This window comes from Myotis yumanensis, unplaced genomic scaffold (assembly GCF_028538775.1).
Source record: "Myotis yumanensis isolate MYYU_CA2020_CCGP unplaced genomic scaffold, mMyoYum1.0.hap1 SCAF_19, whole genome shotgun sequence".
Lineage (NCBI taxonomy): Eukaryota > Metazoa > Chordata > Mammalia > Chiroptera > Vespertilionidae > Myotis > Myotis yumanensis.
In genome coordinates this window covers 6,179,885-6,201,974 of record NW_027223770.1, presented here as the reverse complement: position 1 = coordinate 6,201,974, position 22,090 = coordinate 6,179,885, and the positions used below count along the sequence as shown (strand labels likewise).

Below are 22,090 nucleotides of genomic sequence, written 5' to 3'. Positions count from 1 at the left end.
AGGCCGGAGCAGCGCCTCCCCTCACAGCCCCCGGAGGGAACCAGCCCTGCCCACTCCTTGAGTTCACACTTGTGGGCTCCGGAACTGGGCTCCATTGATTTCTGCTGTTTCAGGCCCAGTCTGTGGTGCTTTGTTACAACAGTCCGGGAAACTAACCTGGGGCTAAGGCCCAACCTGTGCAAAGCAGGGAGCTTCCTTTTCGTTCACCACTGACACCAGTGACAGCTCCTCCGTGATATGCCTGCAGCAACCTGCCCGCTTGGCTTCTGCGCAAATGAGGGCAGACACTGGGCTGAGCTGGGCAGCAGGCCATCCACACCAGGGGCCAGAAGCCCCGCACTGTGCCCTTCGCTGCAGGGTCCCTGCAGCACGCTCCACACTGCGGGCACCACCTTCCCCGCAGCACGCTCCACCCTGCGGGCACCACCTTCCCCGCAGCACGCTCCACCCTGCGGGCACCACCTCCCCCGGGCAGCCAGTGTTACTCAGTTACGAGCTGCGGCAGCTCAGGGTTCAGGACCACAGACCTGCAAACCAGCAAGTACCCACCCATCCGTGCAATTAAAAAATTGCTACTTAACAAACTTAACCAACTGTGTTTAATGCCTCGGAGTATAATTTCCTCGTAGTGTATTCAAAGCATTATTTCGCAAGTGATTCATTCTTTATAACTCTGTGGAAGCTTGACATCGCTTCTCCTTCTCCCCCTGCTTTGATTTTACAGTCCATGGTCTATACTCTGGAGGGGGTGGAAAAGGAGGTGCCTGGGAGTCAGTCCCATCACAGGGGGGTCCGCGGATGAGGGCCTCTGGCGATAAGGGTTTTTTTAAAAAATATATTTTATTGATTATTTACAGAGAGAAAGGGAGAGGGATAGAGAGTTAGAAACATTGATGAGAGAGAAACATCAATTCAGCTGCCTCCTCCTGCACACGCGCTACTGGGGGATGTGCCCACAACCAAGGTATATACCCTTGACCGGAATCGAACCCGGGACCCTTCAGTCCGCAGGCCGACGCTCTATCCACTGAGCCAAACCAGTTAGGGTGATGAGGGGTCTTTAAGTTAGACTGTGGAAACTTTATCCAAGTGGGTTTATGTTTATCGTCGCAATGAAATCACAAGATAACCAGATAGACAATTTGCAACTTGGTCCCATTACCACACGAGAATGTATATGTGTGTTATGAATTAATTTTGTTTATTTTTATTTTATTTTTCTAATCCCTAAGTGCTGACACTAGCCCCAAACAGCTGAAGCCAGTCCGGAAGGGCAGAACCTCGCTCCAAAGCCTCGCCCCTAAGCAAGCCCCCCTCTTCCACAGGCTCCCGGGAGCCAGCCTCAGGGTGTCCCCGTGACTTCCACAGGCACCTCTCCCTGGAGAGTCAGCAGCCCTTTCTACCTCAGGCTCCCAGGCCAGTGCGCTCACTGATGGGTCCTTTCCTCTAAGGCCGTCTTGTGGGGACCGGGGCTCCCCAGGGCCGGGTCACTTTGATTTTAATGGACTTAGCCCGGGATGGCCCAGCCAAGGTGCTGACACTCATTCCAAAGAGCCAAGCCTAGGCCTTAAGACCCCACCTTAGTCCCAAACAGCTGTAGCCAGTCCTGAAGGGCGGAGCCCAGCCCTAAAGAGGGGAGCCCAGACCAGTCAGCTGAACCCAGTCCTGAAGGGCAGAGCCTAGCCCCTTAGAGCAGAACCCACACTGGAACAGTGGAACCCAGTCCCGAAGGGCGGAGCCTAGCCCCTTAGAGCAGAACCCACACCGGAACAGTGGAACCCAGTCCCGAAGGGCGGAATCTAGTCCTGAAAGGTCGAGCTTAGGCCCGAATAGCTCAGCCAAGGCCTAAGAGCCGAATCCAGTCCCTAAGTGCGGACACTAGTATTGAAGAGTCGCGCCTACACCCGAAGAGGCACTACCCCCAAGAGCTGAACCTTGTCCTGAATAGTTGAGCCCAGTCCTGAAGGGCGGAGCCTAGCCCTGAGGAGCCGAACCTATTCCCCTATGAATTAATTTAAAAGAAATCCTGTAATTGTCTTGTGGCCTACCTCCAGTATATTACATTGGACTGTGTGTGTGTGTTTACTAAAGAATTAAATTGCTAAATATAAATCATTATAATGCACATACTTTGTGATTATGTTTCTACCTTTTAAGATAACCTGGGACCCTCAGAAAATGGACGTGGGTTGGGTCTCTACTGAGCTCTGAGAATCTCTGCTTGGGTTTTGGCCACTGATACTGATTTGCAAAGAGAGGAAGCAATGACTTTGACCCGACGTGGCCTCTCTGGGTAGAAGCTGAGTGTGGCTGGGGTTGGAGGGGATGAATGAATGTGCAGAGCTGTGCCACTGGTCCCCGAACCAGAACGTCATTGTCCCACTCGGACAACATCCAGCATTGAATATACTCACTATTAAAATAAATAGTTAGCAAAATAAGTGGAAATTCCAGCAGGGCTGAACCCAAACACCCGACAATTCAGGCCCCACTTCCTGGCTCCATCCTGGCTCTGACCACCCAGGGAGGCTGGTCTCACGACTAAGTGACCTACAGAGATCCTGGGGTCACCGAGTAGGTGACGACTCCGGTGAAGGGAAGCGAAAGATCAGCAAGATTTGGGTTCTGCTCCCGCCAGGGTCCGGGGGCATCTCTGTTCAAAATAAATGCCTGGAACACATCTTTGCTGAGGGTCCTTGTCCTGTGTTTGAGGGCACCTGGGAACACTGGGAAAGGGAGGGGACTAAAGATGCTGTTGGGGAAAATCCACCTGGTGTCTAACTCTGGGCATGAGCCAGATCAAGAGAAGGGAGAGCCAGCCTGATGGAGCTGGGGGCAAAAATGAGCTGAATAACCACTTATAACTAGGGATTTGGGGCACCCTCCCACAGAGAGAAATGAATCTCAAAACACAGGAGGTTTCTCAAGCTTCTAAGGGGCTTAGGGAAGAGAGTCATCAACCGGCACCCTGAGATGTCAACCTGATTGGGGCCCAAAGAGTCTGCTGAAGGCAGCCAGGTGGGGAACATCTGGGCACGATCCTACAAAACCCCAACCATCACGGTGACGCTGTGTGTGTGTCTATGTCTGTAGCTGGTCTTGGATGTGGAAGTTTCTGGAGGTTGAGGCCAATAGTTGATGAAAAGCTGACACTTTGGTTGTGAACTCCGCCAGGGCAACAATCAAGGTCACGTTTAGTAAATGCCTGTTTTGCGCCCAACTTGGGTTAGGCCAGTGGTCAGCAAACCGGCTCGTTAGCCACATGCAGCTCTTTGGCCCCTTGAGTGTGGCTCTTCCACAAAATATCGACTTCTGCGCATGGGCCACGAAGTTTCAATCGCACTGTATGTGCACGCCCGCATGTGGTATTTTGTGGAAGAGCCACACTCAAGGGGCCAAAGAGCCGCATGTGGCTCGTGAGCCACAGTTTGCCGACCACTGGGTTAGGCCATTGCACATTTGCTGGTTAACTGCATCTTCATGGAAACCTATATTTTCAGACGTGAAAACAGAAGCTCTGAGAGGTGAGGGGACGATCTGCAAATTAACAACTAACAGGCAACTGGGCAGGACATGGGATCAGGGCTTCGAAGCTCCTATCTGTCCACTCCAGGCCTCACTGCGTTCCCCTCTGCGCATTCCCAGAGCCTGGCCCCAGGAGGCATGAATGACATATGCTACAGTGACTTGAATGATCGACAAGGATGATGATGTGGTTGTGGTGGGACAGAGGTGCAGCCCTGTCACCAAGACTCCCTTTCCCTTTCTGGGCCACAAGGGTGCCATCTATAAAATGGGAATAGTGCTTCTTGCCCTATCTGCCTCACATTAGCAAAATAAGAATCAGTAATATATCTTTACCTCAGTTAGTGACATAATAATTAGCCTCATTATGACGACAACAACAACAATACACATTTTTTGGAGCACTTACTCTCTGCCAGGCTCTATAGAGTTAAGAGTGGACTGTGGCTCCATGGCCTGGGTTCAAGTCCCATCTCCCCCAGTCACTAGTCATGTGACCTTCATCAAGCTACTAAACAAACACTTTCTTTGAGCCTCAGTTTTCTCATCTATAAAGTGGGAACAATAATAATACATCATTGGGTTGGGCTGGAGATGAAGTGAGACTGCAGACCTCAAGGGCTTAGCACAGTGCCTGACCTGGCTCAAGAAACATTAGTTATGCCCTGGCCTGTGTGGCTCAGTTGGGTGGAGCATTGTCCCATTCACCAAAAAGTCGAAGGTTCAATTCCTGGTTAGGGCACATGGGCAGATTGCAGGCTCGACCCCCCATCGGGGCATGTGCAGGAGGCAACTCATTAATATTTATCTCTCATATTGATATTTCTCTCTCTCTCCCTCTCCTTTCCTCTCTCTCTAAAATCAAAGAAACATTTTTTTAAAGAAACTTAGTTATTAAAGAGGTTAAAGACCTCTACTCAGAAAACTACAGGACGTTGAAAAAAGAGATAGAGGAAGACATAAACAGATGGAAGAACATACCATGTTCTTGGATTGGTAGAATCAACATCATTAAAATGTCCATACTACCCAAAGCAATCTATACATTCAACGCACTTCCCATTAAAATACCAATGGCCTTCTTCAAAGATCTAGAACGAACTCTCCAAAAATTCATCTGGAATAAAAAAAGACCCCGAATAGCTGCAACGATCCTGAGAAAGAACAAAGTAGGTGAGATCTCAATGCCAGATATCAAGCTGTATTACAAAGCCACTGTTCTCAAAACTGCCTGGTACTGGCACAAGAACAGACATATAGATCAGTGGAATAGAATAGAGAGTCCAGAAATTAGCCCGAACCAATATGCTCAATTAATTTTTGACAAAGGAGGCATGAACATACAATGGAGCCAAGATAGTCTCTTCAATAAATGGTGTTGGGAAAATTGGACAGATACATGCAAGAAAATGAAACTAGACCACCAACTTACACCATACACAAGAATAAACTCAAAATGGATAAAGGATTTAAATGTACGACAGGAAACCATAAAAATTCTAGAAGAATACAAAGGCAACAAAATCTCAGACATATGCCAAAGCAATTTCTTCACTGATACAGCTCCTAGGGCAGTTGAAACTAAAGAGAAAATGAACAAATGGGATTACATCAAAATAAAAAGCTTCTGCACAGCAAAAGAAACCATCAACAAAACAACAAGAAAACCCACCTCGTGGGAAAACATATTTGCCAACGTCATATCTGATAAGGGCTTAATCTCCAAAATTTATAGGGAACTCATACAACTTAACAAAAAGAAGATAAACAATCCAATCAAAAAATGGGCAAAGGATCTAAATAGACACCTTTCAAAAGAGGACATTCAGAAAGCCAAGAGACATATGAAAACATGCTCAAAGTCACTAATCATCCGAGAGATGCAAATCAAAACAACAATGAGGTACCATCTCACACCTGTCAGAATGGCCATCATCAACAAATCAACAAAGGACAAGTGCTGGAGAGGATGTGGAGAAAAAGGAACACTTGTGCACTGCTGGTGGGAATGCAGACTGGTGCAGCCACTATGGAAGGCAGTATGGAGGTTCCTCAAAAAATTGGAAATGGAACTCCCACTTGACCCTGTGATCCCACTTCTAGGAATATATCCCAAGAAACCAGAAACACCAATCAGAAAGGATATATGCACCCATATGTTCATAGCAGCACAATTCACCATAGCTAAGATCTGGAAACAGCCTAAGTGCCCATCAGTAGATGAATGGATTAGAAAACTGTGGTACATCTACACGATGGAATACTATGCTGCTGTTAAAAAGAAGGAACTCTTACCATTTGCAACAGCATGGATGGAACTGGAGAGCATTATGCTAAGTGAAACAAGCCAGTCAATGAAGGAAAAATACCACATGATCTCACTCTTTCATGGATAATTAAGACCATTACAAACTTTTGAACAATAATAAATACAGTGGCAGAGCTGCCTCAAACTGATTGTCGGACTGCAGTGGGAAGGCCAGGGAGGGTTGGGGGACAGGAGGGAGGGGAGTAAGAGATCAACCGAAGGATATGCAAATCAACAGAATGTTGGAACGACCAATTGCTATGATGCATACTGACCACCAGGGGGCAGACGCTCAACACAGGAGCTGCCCCCTGGTGGTCAGTATGCTCCCACAGGGGGAGTGTTGCTGGATTAGAAGCCAGGTTCACAGCTGGCGAACACAGCGGTGGTGGCAGGAGCCTCTCCCACCTCCGCAGCAGTGCTAAGGATGTCTGAATGCCAGGGAGCAGGCCTAAACCATCAGTCAGACATCTCCTGAGGGCTTCCAGACTGCAAGAGAGTGTAGGCCAGGCTGAGGGACCCCCCGCCCAGTGCATGAATTTTGCGCACCAGGCCTCTAGTATACGTATAAAAGGCTAATATGTTAAGTGTCCCTCCGTCTGACTGGTCGCTATGATGCGCACTGACCACCAAGGGGCAGACGCTCAACACAGGAGTCAAGCTGCAGTGATGTGGCAGCAGCAGTTCTCGGGTGACACACCCTGAAACCAGAGAGGAGGGAGCCCGATTCCTCACGGGGCCGCGCGATTCCACCTTTGGACGTGGTTATGTTGTTGCTGGGGCACTGTTGGCCCTGAACCTGGTTTACTGCACACTTGCATTTGTGTTCCACACCCTGTATGACAGAAACTTTGCAGAGTGCCCTCTCACACTCTGGGACCCCTTGGGGGATGTTGGAGAGCCGTTTTCGGCCCGATCCCTGCAGGCCAGCCCGAGGGACCCCACCTACCAGAGGGACCCCGCTCACTCCACAGATGACTTTTGAGCCATGGGCCACCCCAGGTGCAGCCAGCTAGTAAGGGACCGAGGGAGGTTGGCTCCAGGGCGTGTCTGGCCTGTCTCACCCAGTCCTGCCCCTTTCAATTAATTTCCTTTCAATGTGCAAGAATCTGTGCACCAGGTCACTAGTTATTATAGGTAATGCTATCATCCCACACAAGATCTCATTTCATCCTCCCCACAACCCCATGAGCCGATCAGACCCACTAAGAAATGAAGGGTCAGTGCAGATGCTAGCTGTCTTCCCAAGGTCACCAGCAGGAAGAGGCTGACGCTGGGTTGACCCCCGTGCTGCGTTCTTGGACCAGGGCTGTGGGTAAAGGAATAGGAGGGTTGGGATGGCCACACGCCCACAAGGTGGTATTGCTATCAGTATTATTGTTATTGTTATTTTTATCCCAACATCATTAATGCGCAGTGAGTCAGAGCTGACTTAGAAGGTTTCAGGGCTGTCACTGAGAGCAGAGTGTTCGCTGGTTTGTCTTCATTTGGACACAATCGAGCTGGCTCCGGCTGCCCCCTTTTTGGTTTTCAGCAAAGCCAGCACTCGCTAGCCAGTTGGGGTGCGAAAAAGGACCTCCACGAGGCCTGGTCTTTTGAAGATTGGGGAGCCACAAGCACTCCCCAATTGCCTCATCATTCGGAGCTCTCCGGAGTGGGGCGATGCTGACACTTACTTGGAAGCAGAGAATAGCTTCTCAACAGATTTTGACATTTGGAAAACATCCAGAAACCCCATGTCCCCAGGGGTGAGGGAGTGCCAGGCTCCTGATGAGGTGGAGGAAGTGGAGAGGGGGTTTCAATAGAAGCCATCTCTCTGACCACCTGACAGCCTCTGTCAGCCGGAGGCTGGGAGAGGAGCAGCCGGCTGAATAAGAGGGGAGAGCGCCAAATGGAAATCTCATTTCCCTCAGTCCCGAGACCCCCTTCGCACCCACTAAGGACTGGACTGATGCTTAATTAGCATGTGAAAATAGATGTTCTGCCTTCAAGCAGGGCACGGTGCCACCCCTTTCCCTTTAGGAGAGCAAATCAGGTAGGCAAGGGACTAGGTGCTTAATCAGAAGAGAAGGCAAGAGGGCTTGATTCCATGCTAAGGGTTTGCAGGGAGAACGGACAAACAAGCAGTTTCTCCTTGTCATCTGATCTTGCACTTCCCAGCTTCCAGGACAGTGAGAAAGAAAGTTCTGTTGTTTATGAGCCACCCAGGCCATGGTATTCTCTTCTGGCAGCCCGGACGGACTGAGACACTGATCATTTCACCATGATATCCTGCAAAGGCGGCCAGCGGTGCTAGTCATCATGCCTGCTCTGTTCCCAGCATTGAGCCCCACCCACCAGGCTTTAAGTTCAGGGCTATGTTCAGGGTTAACACTGTCTAACTGAGGTGGACAGCATGAAAGAAAATGGCCAGAGTCCTGCCGCTCAGATTTCAGCAGGACCTTAAGGGTCCTTCTGGTAGGGGCAAGGCCTCCTCTGTTTCTTCCTTGTACCCCAAATCTTATCGAGAGAGACACAATAGGGAGTGGTGGGGATTGCAGCAAACCAGAGAGCCCTGTCTAGAGGGGGCAGCTGCTACTCAGTCCAGGAGATTATCTATATATATAATAGGCTAATATGCAAAGTGTCCCTGTGGGTGTTCGACCGGGAGTTCTATCACTCACTATGATGTGCGCTGACCACCAGGGGGCTCTGTGGAATGAAGGGAGGCCCCGGCCAGCAGCTGGCAGCCAGGGAAGGGAGGCCCTGGCCGGCAGCCAGGGAAGGGAGGCCCTGGCCAGCAGCCAGAAGGCCCTGATCGGCCCTGATCACTGGACAGGCCTGGGGGCCCTTACCTGTGCATGAATTTCGTGCACTGGGCCTCTAGTTTCATCATAAGAATAGAGATCAATGTGGTCAGGTTGTCCACATTTTTAAGAGAAGTTGTAAATATGATATTTATATAAAATTCTGAAATATTGGCAATAAATTCAAAGTTCAAATAGAGCCCTAGCTGGTTTGGCTCACTGGATAGCGTGTTGGCCTACAGACTGAAGGGTCCTGGGTTTGATTCTGGTCAAGGGCACATGTCCAGGTTGCGGGCTGGATCCCCAGTATGGGGCATGCAGGACACAGCCAATCAATGATTCCCTCTCATCATTGATATTTCTATCTTTCTCCCCTCTCCTTTCCTCTCTGAAATTAATAAAAAATATATTTTAAAAAATATATTTTAAAAAAGTTCAAATAGAAATTGTCTCTTAGGACAGCGGTCACCAACCTTTCGGACCTCACGGACCACTGGTTGGTGACTGCTGTCTTAGGATAAGACAGTGTAGCTCCAACAAATCATGTCTATAGTCCAAACCTTGCCCGAGGCTGCCTCTTTCTGTCCTTAGACTTAGGAAGGTTTTCATTATGGCAACACTTCTTTATTTCAATTAAGAAAGGAAATATAACTCGGCCAGCATGGTTCAGTGGTTGAATGTTGACCTATGAACCAGGAGATCACGGTTGGATTCCGGGTCAGGGCACATGCCCAAGTTGCACACTTGATCCCCAGTAGGAAGCATGCAGGAGGCAGCCAATCAATGATTCTCTCTCATTATTTATTTGCTAGAGGCCTGGTGCACAAATTCGTGCACTGGTGAGGTCCAGCTGGCCCGCCCCTGATGGAGATCATCGGGGGCAGGCTGGCTGGGGTGGGGGCCAATTAGGGGTGGGGCCAGCTGGGGCGAGGGGCCACAGGTGTTCTAGTCGTCCTGCCATTCGGTCTATTTGCATATTACCCTTTTATTATGTAGGATTTATTTTAAAAATATACTCTTATTGATTTCAGAGAGGAAGGGAGAGGGTGAGAGAGATAGAAACATCAATGAGAGAGAATCATTGATCGGCTGCCTCCTGTATGTCCCACACTGGGGATTGAGCCCACAACCTGGGCATATATCCTGACTGGGAATCAAACCATGACCTCCTGGTCCATAAGTCAATGCTCAACCACTGAGCCACGCCAGCCAGGCCTCTCTCATTGATGTTTGTTTCTCTCTCTCTCTCTCTCTTTCTCTCTCCATCTCTGAAATAAAAAGTGCATTTTTTTAAAAGAAAGAAAATATATAGACTATTTTAACTTTATCTGCTCATTTCTCCATTAATGGATAATAGTCCCCTCACGCTCACAATGTGACCTTGATTTTTCACTCATTTATGCGTTCAGTGGTTGCTTCTTGCATGTGCCCTGCCTAGAAATCAAACCCACAACCTTGGCATATACAGACAACACTCCAACCAACTGAGCTACCCGGCCAGGGCATGACCTTGATTTCTGAGGCAGCATAAGAAGCTACAATTGTGCTTGTCCTCCAAACATTCCCAGAAGTCACTGCAAGAGGTAGAGGAAGTGGCCAGTGGGACCCTGGGTCTGACCTACCGCAGAATCCCTCATGTTCCTCTCTTCCTGGCTAAGGACGCAATCCCCACGGAGGCTCTGCAGCGTCCCAGCCTCCCGTGAAGCTATGCAGAGGGACTCTGAGTCCTTGCTTAGATGAGCTGGTGGAGAAAGTGCCATAGATGCTGCACCAGAAGAAAGAGCTTGGCAACCCGGCCTGTGCCACCCGGGGCTCGGGGCAGGTGTTGGGCAGGAAGAAGATGACCCGCCGAGTGACCTGGACCATCTCCACCTAGACTTCGCTGCATGCAGAGCTGGGGCGGCAGATTCACATGCCTCCCGAGGGCTGCTGGGGCCTGGCCCGTTAGCTGCCTGGGCAGGGGAATAAGAGATGCTGCTGTTCTCTAGCCAAACTGAGCGACTCTCGGGAACCATATCTGCCCAGCAGCCAAACTACCTCTGGGCAAATTGGCAAAGATGGAGCTGGTGAGGCTGCGGGGAAACAACCACGCTCCTACTCAGCCCGTAGGATTGGCATGACCTTTATGATGAGCAATTTCTCAATTTCTGCTGAATAACAAGTGAATATGACCTTTGACCCAATAATTCCACTTCTGGGAATTTATTTTATTGGAAAGCCTGCCCATGTGCCAAATAAGGTGTTTATACAATATCATTCTTTACAGCAATGTCATAGCAAAATATTGGCAATGACCCAAGGGTGTTCATTTTGGAGGATGGGCTCAATGAATATGGCAGAGACATGCAATGGGAAATTATGCAGCTGTTAAAAAGAATGAGGACTCTTTATCTACTAGTTACTGGTAGTACTAATTTCTAGATAAGCTGGTAAGTGAAAAAGCAGGGTGCAAAACTGTAGGTATAATGCACTCTCTTTTGTGTAGAAAATGTGTGCCTACTTGTCTCTCTATGCTAAAAGGACCACAAAAAATTATAACTATTCCTTACAGTAGGGAGGGAAACTTTGTGGCTGGGACTAGGGGAGAGAGAGACACTTTTCATCATGCATATTTTATAGCTTTTTAAAAAAATATATTTTTATTGATTTCAGAGAGGAAGGGAGAGGGAGAGAGAGATAGAAACATCAATGATGAGAGATAATCATTGATCAGCTGTCTCCTGCACGCCCCACACTGGGGACTGAGCCTGCAACCTGGGCACGTGCCCTGACTGGGAATCAAACCATGACCTCCTGGTTCATAGGTCAATGCTCAACCCACTGAGCCATGCCAGCCTGACATATTTTATATATATATTTTTAAATCCTCATCCAACGGTATTTTGTTCCATTGATTTTTTTAGAGTGAAAAGGAGGGAGGAGCAGGGGGGAGAGAGAGAAACATCGATGTGAGGAAGACACAGAGACTGGCTACCTTCTAGATGTGCCCCAACTGGGTGCAGGGTGTGAACACGCAACGGAGGTACATGCCCTTGACCAGGAATCGAACCCACTACCCTTTGGTCTGCAGGCTGATGCTCTAACCACTGTGCAAAACTGGCCAGGGCTCTATTTTATCTTTTAAATCCTGAACCATGTGAGTGCCATTAATGTAGAAACAGAATTAGCATCTGAAAAATGGCAAGCTCACAAAGAAAAAAACACACCAAAGCAAAATCCATATCCCAGCATGGGTGCTCCTGGCTTCAGCCCCAACACCTCCCAGCGGGCACCGCCCCTTACCTGCTCCTTCTCTGAATACGGGTTGTTGAGGACCACAGGCACGTTGCCCTTCCCCCACAGGTCATTGAAGACACGGTCATTCTCCACGCCGAGGGGCAGAGGTTTGTGTGACTTGGCATCCAGGTCTCTGGAAGGCAAGGGGGTGGCATGAGGAAAGCAGGATGTGAGGGGTGGCCAGCGAGCTGGTGGCCCCGGTCTGGGATTCCTGAGTCAGTCCAGAGCCTCCACGGTCCACCCACATGACTACGTGGAGCCAGAGAGCACTGGGTGCCCAGCCTGCTGCCTCGTAGGATTGACAGCGCCCCACTGTCAAACACAAAGGTGAGCTCATCCAAGTTGGCACCCATGGCTATCATCCACCTGTCTTCGTGGACATCATTTCAGGATGGCCATGACATGGACTGTGCTCCTTCTTATTCCTTCCCTCATTTCAAAGATCTACGAACAGAGGAAGCCCACCTTCTAGCAGAACCCCAGGCAGAATCCCTGGACACAGTGATGCCCATCAGCCTTAATGGGCATCAGGCAGGGGGGACAGGGAAGGAAACCAGTCCCGTGGGCCAGGGTGGTAGGTCATCCCAACACTAGGCATTGACAACATGGCTAATGACACCAGCCCAGGGTAAACAGGAATGATTCTGAAGTAAGGGGAACAGAGCAGGCAAAAGTAATACTATTAAAATGATGGCTAGTGTTTGTTGTGCACTTTACATATGTTTTGGTTAATTTAATCTTTGTGACAACCCTGTTAGATAGGAATATTCACCATTTTACAGATGGTAGAGGTGAGACAAGAACTAAATTGCTCAAGGTCACAGGATCCCAGCCTACTCTTCACACCCTTCTGAAGTGGAGGCTCTCATTATTACCATTTGTCATCATCATCACCACCATCACCACCATCATCGCCTCCACCATCTCAGGATCATCACCATCATCACTATCACAATCAACACCATCGACTTCTCTTCATCAGCCTGTCATCATCACCATAATCATCATCACCATCATCACCAGTGTTAGCACTGTCCGTATCACCATCACCACTGCCATAATCACTCTCATCATGATCATCACCACCATCCCCATCCTCCTCCATCATGACCTTCACCACCACTATGATCAGCCTCACAGTCATGATCAGATGAGGAAACAGGCTCAGAGAGGTTAAGTCACTAGCCTCAGTAACACAGCTAGTGATGGTGGAGTTGGGATTCAAACCCAGGCTTGTTCCTGACTCTAGAGCTTGACCTCTGAACCAGAGCTCTCCTCACTGCCAGGCTTTGACCTTGAGTAGATTTAAGAGGAGGCTTTCGGCAGGTTCCACAGCTGGCCACCCTCTGAGATGGAGGGAAAGCATGGCTGGGGTGGAACTGAGTCTGCGTTAAAATCCAGACCTGCTCTTCCTCCCTCCGAATGCTGCCCTCTGCTTTCTGACAACCTGCTTCTTTTCAAACCTCCCCCCAAAGGGTTACCCTGACTAGGGCATATGTGTGCTCCCCAACCTTGGGCGTCTAGGCTGGCCCTTGTCTAGCCTTCTGTTCTCTGTTTCCAGCTTTGGGGACTCTGGTCTTGGCTCCAGAATTTCCCCTGATCCCCAATCTGGTGCTGACAGCTGTTTGGGATGAATCAGAAGCGTGGCCCTGGGCAGCCAGCTGCTCCAGCTGCTCACTGGGGTCCAGCCAGACCCCTCTGCGCCGTGTTTCGCAGAGTTCTGGTGGCCCTCGTCAAAGCCATTTCTGCTCTTTTGCTTGGAGAGCTCTGCAAGTGTCAGAGGGAACATACTGTGTTACCCTCTTTACTGGTAAAATGTCACCAAAACACACCGGGAGTAGTTCTTGATTACAGAACCCAAGGCAATAGTTTACCTACGTGGTGAAAAACAGAGGAAGCGTCTGTTGAGAGGGCTCCTCTAAATGTCACTCAGCTCCTGACTCTGTGAGATCACACGACCATAAACCCGGATTCAGCAGAGAAGGGAGGAGGCTAATACTGTTTGAGCATCTGTAATGTACCAGGCCCTTGCACAGAAATGATTTCATTTAATTGCAACAGATATTAAAAGCCCAGTTTTACAGATGCGAAAACTGAGCCCTGAGAGGTTAGGTTCGTTTCCCAAGGTTCCACAGTAAGCACACAGCAGGGCTGGGATTTGAAACTAGGTCTGACAGATGCTCGGCCCAGATCCTTCCTTTAAAAAACAAACAAACGAAAAAACAACAACACCAGAGGTAGAAAAAACTAGTCAGGATGCTCATGCTAAGCCAGAGGCTTAAAGAGCAAGCAACCCAACATCGCTCACAGGAGGCCCGTTTACAAAAATTACAGGGTCCAATTACCTAGGCAACTCTGAAATGGCTCCCGGGGCTCGTCTGTGTGAATCGACAGGGAGCGAGCACTTTCACCATCATCCTTTTTAAAAAGCCTTTAACAACTTTGTTTAAATAATGCTTTTGAAGTGTTCTGTCAACATGCACTTCTTTAAGAGTCCCGTGTGACTAGTAGGAGAATACTTTGAATATGGCACCAGGGGGAACAAGCAAGTTGAGTTATTTGGCTCCCACTCCCCCAGGGGCAAGATTAGAAGTAGATTTAGGTAGATGCCCAACCCCCAGTCTGTCAGTGGTAAGCGGGTCTGCGGGAAATGATCAGGCTTATTGCTGCAAATGCACTCGCCCTGGACCTAGCTGCCTGATGGGCGTGGAAGGGCAGTGCCACCCGTGTAAGGACATGGGCTATTGGATTCAACGCTTAAGCTGTGCAACTTGGGGTATTCAGGATACTTGTCTTTCCTAATTCTCCGTTTGTTCATCTCTAAAATAGGGTTAATCATACTAACGCCTTGTTGCAATAGTTAAATGAGGTCACGCTCACAGCCCTTACACCTACCATCACCGCTCTTACTACTCATTTGCTTATGGGTCGATCAGACGGAAGCAGAGAAAGGAAAGTGTACTTCTGTGTAAGGCAGTCCAGATTCCTCCAAGCCGGTGTGGGCTAGCGGGACCTGCCACGACGGACACATTCCACATCTGTGCTGTCCAGGCGTAGGCCACTAGCACATGAGGCAACCGAGCACTTGAAACATGGCTACTGTCAGTGAGGAACTGAATGTTTCATGTTTCTTTGTGGTTAATCCTCCCCTGACGATATTTTTCCATTGATTTTTAGAGAGAGTGGAAGGGAGGAGGAGAGACAGAGAGAGAAACATAGATGTGAGAGAGACACAAGGATTGGTTGCCTCCCGCACGCGCTGACCAGGGCTGGGGATTGAAGCTGCAACCGAGGTATGTGCCCTTGACAGGAATCCAACCCAGGACCCTTCGGTCCACCCGTGGGCCGACACTCTATCTACTGAGCCAAACCAGCCAGGGCCTGAATGTGTAATTTTAACTGTAGCTGGGTGTAGACAGCTACTAGTATATGTGGCCAGTGGCTATAGCATTGGACAGTGGTGCTGAAAGTCTTAATGTCTCTGAAGATTGGGAAATGAGGCACCCATGGGTCCTACCTGGGACGGGGTGCCTTCCCTGGGGGTCGGGGGACAGAGGCAGGGATGTCGCACTCAGACCTTTTTTGAACCATCACATCTTGTTCCCGGAGCCCAGGAATTTGGGGATTCTCTGCTTCCCTTCCACACTGCCCCCTCCCACCATGCTCAGCCCTCACATTCACTCTGTCTTCCACCTGGAGCATTTTCTGTGCTTTCTGGCAATGTCTAAACCAAAGCCATTTTTCTTCCACTTTGCTAGCTGGGTGATCAGACCCGAGCCAAGAGCTGGTCTGCATCTCTACACCTTCTGGGAACCTTTGCCAGATCCTTCCAACCGAGGCTCCCTGCGAGCCAGGACGCTCCCACCTCGCACACAGTGGGGATGGGGGTGTGTGGGGGTCTGGGCCTGACTCCACAGAGAGTTCTTGCAAGTGTTGATCAGCCCAGTGCTGACCACTAACCAACCCCGAGGACCCAGGAGGGGGAACAGGTGGGCCAGGCCTGTGTGCAGGGCACGGCCTGCAGGTGGGGGCTGCCAGCTCTGGCCCAGCCAGGCAAGGGGCCGCTGAGGAGCAGCCGGTCCTGGCAGGAAGCCCTGCCGGCATCTCTCAGCAGACACCACCCTCTCTCTGACCCCCCCTTCTCGCCCACCCCACGCCAATAGCCTTGGGTTTCTGCTTCCACCTGGTTGTGGATTCTGGGAGCTGAGTTCGAGCAGGAAGATGTGGGGACTGTGGAAACCAGGCCTGTGGTATGGGCAAAGCTTTTCTCCAAGATTTCAGCATGCTAGAAAGGAAAACGGTCTCCATAAAGAGAAAAGCATGCCTTTGAGAGTCAGAATTCTACGGCAAATGCTGTAGCTGAGAATGGGGTTCGGGCCTCTGGGTTCGGGACTAGTCATGACTGTAACACCTCGTATCCCAAACGCTGGGCAGGATTCTCCAGTGTCTCCAGGGCCCAGGCTGGGAGATTGGGCTGAGTTTGGATCCTGGGAAACTGGAGAGCCCGCAACAGCCCCCCCCACTCGGCCCCCGAGGCATCTCAGGGCCTCAGTTTCCCTTTTAGACTCTGAGAAAATACTCTGATGACCTCTGAAACTTGATGACTAGTGGTCAAGTGATCTGTGGCCAACACTGCAATCTACAAAGTCAGCTGTGTGACTTGGGACAAGAAACAGGAAAACTGGGTGCTATGAGGAGCAAATGAAGTCCTCGATGTAAAGACCTTAGCATGGGGCCAGGCCCACCTGCAGTGCTCTGTAGGGGCCGAACATAACGATAATAAAACCCAGGCCATTTGTGACAACGTAGATGGACCTTGAGGGCATTCTGCAAAGTGAAATAAGTCAGAGGAAGAAAGACAACTACTGTATGATTTCACGTATACGTGAAATATAAAAAGCAAACAAAAGCAAACTCATACATCCAGAGAACAGGTTGGTGGTTACCAGAGGTAAAGGGGTTTGGAAGAAGGGCAAAATGGGTGAAGGGGATCAATTCTATGGTGAAGGATGGTAACTAGATTTACGATAGTGAACACTATGTAGTGTATACAGATATTATAATGTTATATGCCTCAAATATATAACCTTGTATACCAATTTTACCACAATAAAAAAACCTGCCAAAAAACAAAACTGAAACTCATGCTTGTCACAGAAGGTTCCCCTGCCCCCAAGTTAAGCTAATACTCTAGGGTCAAAATCGACTTCCGTTCCTCCAGCCTCATTCTATTGCCTGGTTTCTCTTTAACTCTGGGCACTCATTGTGAGATTTCTAGGTAGAACCAGGATGGTGCTGTGTGTCCCCGGGCAGATTGCTTAACCTCTCTGAGCTTCAGTTCTATAAAAGGGGGCTAAAACCACATGGCCTACTTAGGGAGCCTAACTCCTGCAAGGAGGTAATCTGTAAGTAACCCCAAGTGGCAAAGAAGTTATCAGAGCCCAGGGCGAGGCTGACCACCTGGTCCAGATGGAGGCTGGACTGGGGACCTTGGCCTCTTTAGAACCCTCCTTCAGGGCAGCAAGCTGACAACCTGGATTTCCTCTGCTAGGCAGCATTTTAAAGTGATCGCTCCCAAGTGCAGGAGGACTTGAAAGCCCAGAGTTTCTCTTCCTTGCAATCCCTCACACACTGCCACCACCTGCCAGGGCCACCCCGCCACCCTGGGATGAAGGGATGAGGCTGTGTCTAGACTAAGCATCACTTCTACCCCCAGGTAAGGGCCAGGGATGCCCCGTGAGGGAGAGGGACTAGATGGAGCAGAATAAGTCTGTCCAAAGGAAAGAGGGACAGAAGGAAGGGAATAAGGCCGAGAGAGCAGGAGGTCAGGGGCACCGCTGAGAACCAGCCTCTGCTCAGACCCAGAAGTCACAGACCAGTAAACGAACCTGGGTGTGGGGCTCAGGGCCTGGTGGGCTGCCCGCCTCATGGTCACCTGTTCATGCAGCATCTGGGGTGCCAGTTCCCATCCCACCCCCACATGCAGCTTGGGTGGAGAGGCCCCTGGGAGGGTGCATCATTCCAGGCAGCCACATGCTCCAGGGGCCTGGACTGTGCCTGGCCTGCCAGCCCCGAGAGTGACCCCAAAGACACTGTCCCTGCGCTTCCCTTTCCTGACCGGGGACACGGGTTCTTAGTGAGGCACTTATTTCAGCCGCTAGGAGGCCGTCTGGCAATTTGTGGGGGCACCTGTGGCTGTCACAGTGGGAGGGAGGTGGCTTCTGGGGTGACATCCTGCAACACCAGGAACACTCCCCACATGAGCACCAAGGGTCCTGACTGCCACACCACCTCGGGACATTCACACAGATTTTTTAAAAATGCCTAAATTGCTGAGCCATGATCCCAATTTGTTATTATGTATATATAGGCTTTAAAATAGACTGATTTTCCCAGGCATGCCACTGTTGCAACTAAATCAGAGGAATGGCATCGTTTTATTGGGAGCCGTTCACCATTTCAGGAAATCACATCACCAAGGCGACGACGCCGTTGGTGGCATGCGAGGCACCAAAACAACACACGTGTGTCGATCTGCGTCTGAATCGGCTGTGTTGGCGGCAATTCTATGTTTAGCTGCAAACACTGACCATTCCAGTGGAGTCGGGCCTGAGCCCTAATGTGAAATTGTAGGTTCTTTTATCATCAATTACTTTTTGCTCTGTCTCCTTTATTTTGTAGTTAGGGCATTAAATTGATTTTAAAAATGTCAGGTGTGGGTAGGTTATATGATCCATGAATTAGCTGCTGGTTAGTAAAGGGACATTTAAAAAGATCTGTTAAGCCCAGCCAGTGTGGGTCAGTGGTTGAGTGTCAACCCATGAACCAGGCGATCACGGTTCCATTCCTGGTCAGGGCACGTACCAGGTTACAGGCTCAATCCTCAGGTAGGGGGCGTGTGGGAGGCAGCTGATCGATGTTTCTCTCTCATCATTGATATTTTGATCTCTCTCTCTCTCCCTTCCTCTATGAAATCAATACAAAAATATTTAAATAAAAGATTTGTTAAAGGGGTGGGGGTTGCTTTGAGTCCAGCATGAGTCTAAACCATTGAGCTTGGGGCACACGTGCTATTATTAAATATCCCTCATCCTTACCATTTATGTGAGTGGTTTCATGGAGCCCTGGACTTGCCCTGCAGTGCTGTCTCCCAAATCTTACCTCCTGCAAAACAGGTTTTTCTGCTGCTTTCAGTCAAACAATTGCATGATGTGCAAGGTTGGCCAGGCTGCTGCTTCCTCCCCAGAGAAGGAGCTGGAATAACCCACTGGGTCGCCAGCATTCCTCCCCACAGAATCAGAACACGCCGGCCTGGGCAACACGGAGGGGCTGGTGCCTACTTCTTCAAGTTCTAGCCTCGGCTCCCACCTAATCCGAGCAGGAGCCTGTTTGGGGGAGTTGGGGCCAATTCTCTACCTTGATTCCTCCCCCTGTTAGAGCCTTAGTTGCCCTCGACAGGCTGCCCAAGGAGAGAACCGGCTGAGCCTGAGGCTTCCCAGTGCTCAGCTCTCTCCTCTCTTCCCAAGGCCTTGACACCCACCTCACCTCCTGGGTGACCTCGGGAAAGCCCCTCCTCTCTGAGCCTCAATCTTCTCACCCGGGACATGTGGACTGCAAACATACCCATGGTCAGGGTGGCTGGAGGGTTACATGGGATCAAGATTAGAAAACATGACACCAGCTACCATGACTGACAGCTCTGGGATTCCTGGCGAGGGATACATCCTAGCTGCCACGCCCATTCTGCTCTTGCAATTTTAAAGGGAAGAGGCAAGGGGGAGAGAGTGGCTGTGCCCAGCAGATGTCGGGGGCAGCTCAGGCTGGCTCCCGGCTGCGAGGCTGAGCTGCAGCACATGCGCGCATGCACGCCTGCGGGGCTTACCTGTCCACCTGAACTTCTGCATCTTTTGTCTCCGCCTTGGCAGGTCCCCCTCCGTTGATCCCTCTGTCGGCCGAGGTGAGAAGGTTCAGCACAGGCTTGATCTCTTTGAGCAACTCATTGTGCTCCTCACTGCACTGACGGGAGGCCCCGGCATTCTTCTTGGCAGGGTCCAGGCCGTTGGTGTGGGACAGCGAGCCGGCTTCTGGCCCGTTGTCCTGGGCGTGCTGGGGCCCGTTGCTGGGGCCTGTGGCCCCGTCCACCGCCAGCGGCTGCTCTTTGCAGGCTGACGACTGGTGTGACAGATCGACAGCCGTGGTCGGGGGGCCCAGGGGCCGTGTCACCCGGATGGTCTTGGGGGTCCCGTCCCCAGTAAAGGTGGTCTCCAGGTGCGTGGTGAAGCCCTCCGGGCCCCTCAGAATGAGGACCACGTGGGTCTCGGAGGCGATGCCCCTGAGCACCTCCAGGGCGCTGGCGTAGCTCATGTCCACCAACGGCTGGCCGTTGACCGCGAGAATGATGTCTCCGGCCTGGATGAGGCCGCTCTGCTCGGCGGCACCCCCTCGAATCAGGTCGGAGACAATCACGGGGGGCTTGCTCACCCGCTCCTTCACCAGGAACCCCAAGCCCCCCACTCTGCGCTTGAAGAGGCGGACAGAAATCACGTTGGGTTGGATTTGCTGGACACTGAACATGTGATTCTCCATGGTGTCCAGGGTCCGAGGGTCTGCAGACCTCAGACTGGGTCGGGCCGAGTGGCTTCGCCAGGAGGAGCCCCGCTCAGGCTGTGCGGAGGAGGAAGGAGCCGGGGCTGCGGCGAGTCTCTTGGGCTTGTCTGACTTTGACGTCAACTCGGTATCACCCACTCATTGCTGTTCGGCGGTCGGTGGCATGATTTCGCGCGCCTGCCTCCCTCCTTGTTCTCTGAGGAAGTGATGGCTGACCAGGCAGACGTCAGGAGAAGCGGTGGGACGTGTCCCTAAGCAACAGGTCAGGCGGACTGTGAGGGGAAGGATCTGGTGGATGTGTCTAGAGGCCACGCATGCTCTTGGGGACTATTCCCTGGGCACCGCCAGCCCGTGAGACACAGGCAAGATCCGGAGCTTCCTGAGCTGAAGAGAAGGAACAAGGGACAGAATGGAGAGAGTTTAAAAGGAGGTCGAGGTGGGAGTGCCCAACTCTACCATCAACACAAAGCCGGCACACGGAGACGTCCAGCCGTCAGACGCTCCGGAGGGACCAACCCAGAAACAAAATCCCTTTTCTTCGAGGAGGGTACTTTCCCAGTTGGCTGCAAACTGCCTGGGTTCATCTCCATGACCAAAGCCCTGGGTAACCACTCACAGTCCTCTCAGCCCCAGGAAACAGAAGGCAAGACTCAGAAGACCTCTCTTATTTTTTTCCCACTGCCAGCAGCCACCCCTCCAACTGGTCACACCCGTGGCCTTTGTCTCTCTGCTTCACATTTTCCATCCACAGGTCAGGAGCTCAGCCAGCACGGAGCTGTGGGCTCTCCGACCCGGCTGCTCCCAAAGCCCCCGCCACAGTCCCTGGAAGGGGACACTGCCTTCCGCGGAGCCACCGGTTAAAGATGTCAATTGGCTTTTATGACCGTTTTTATAATTATTGACTCGTTCCACATTCAAAAGGGCAGACTTGGCCACCATCACAAACCCAATTGGGTATAAGTACCAGACACAGGTCCCTATAATGCGTTGGGGGACATGGTACTTCACAGACCACCTGAAACCCCAACGGAGAAACACCAGGAGAGTGGACTGTGCGTGCCCAGGTGAGCATAAGCACCGAGCAGGTGCTCAGCGCGTGCTTGTTGAGTGAAGGAGAAAAATCCCCAAAGACTAAACAGAGCGGACAGTTACTGAGCACAGACACTCTTAACAGGATGTTTCCTCTCTGATTCGCACAGTAACCCTTCAATAGACAAGAAGACCAAAGCTTGGGAAGGGTCAGTGACCTGTCCAAGGTCAAGCAGAGAATGATGGCGGAGGGAAGATTTGAACTCAGATTGGTCCCACTCTTGAGCCTAAGCTTTTAAGCTTATAGTCTAGGTTTAAAACATTTATATTCTAGTTACTTTTACAACTCCCATCAGCTCCTCCAGGCTCAGGGAACCCGAGTGGTGAGCTTGGAGAGCCGAAGGCCAATAGGCTGCCGTGGCTCAGGTGAGGAGTGTGCACCTGTGGCATGTACACAGCCGGCAGGGATGCAGGTGTGTCTTATGTGTCCGGGCTGGGGCAGGTGGATTGGGGACAGGTGGGGGACAGTGGAGAACCTGTACAGCCTTTTCCTTACCCC

The 22,090-nt window shown here is 50.8% G+C and overlaps 1 protein-coding gene across 2 annotated transcripts in view; it reads right to left on the bottom strand.

The window, feature by feature from the left end:
- The window catches only part of NOS1 (nitric oxide synthase 1), a 102,421-nt gene that overhangs the window by 60,007 nt on the left and 20,324 nt on the right, over positions 1-22,090 (bottom strand). For both annotated transcript variants that reach the window (XM_070399428.1, XM_070399425.1), the window contains exons 2-3: positions 19,778-20,886; positions 11,902-12,028 (exon numbers count right to left, since the gene is read on the bottom strand). In XM_070399428.1, coding sequence (XP_070255529.1) covers positions 11,902-12,028; positions 19,778-20,481 — 831 coding nt within the window. In that variant the 5' untranslated portion in view covers positions 20,482-20,886. The remainder of the gene's footprint in view (positions 1-11,901; positions 12,029-19,777; positions 20,887-22,090) is intronic.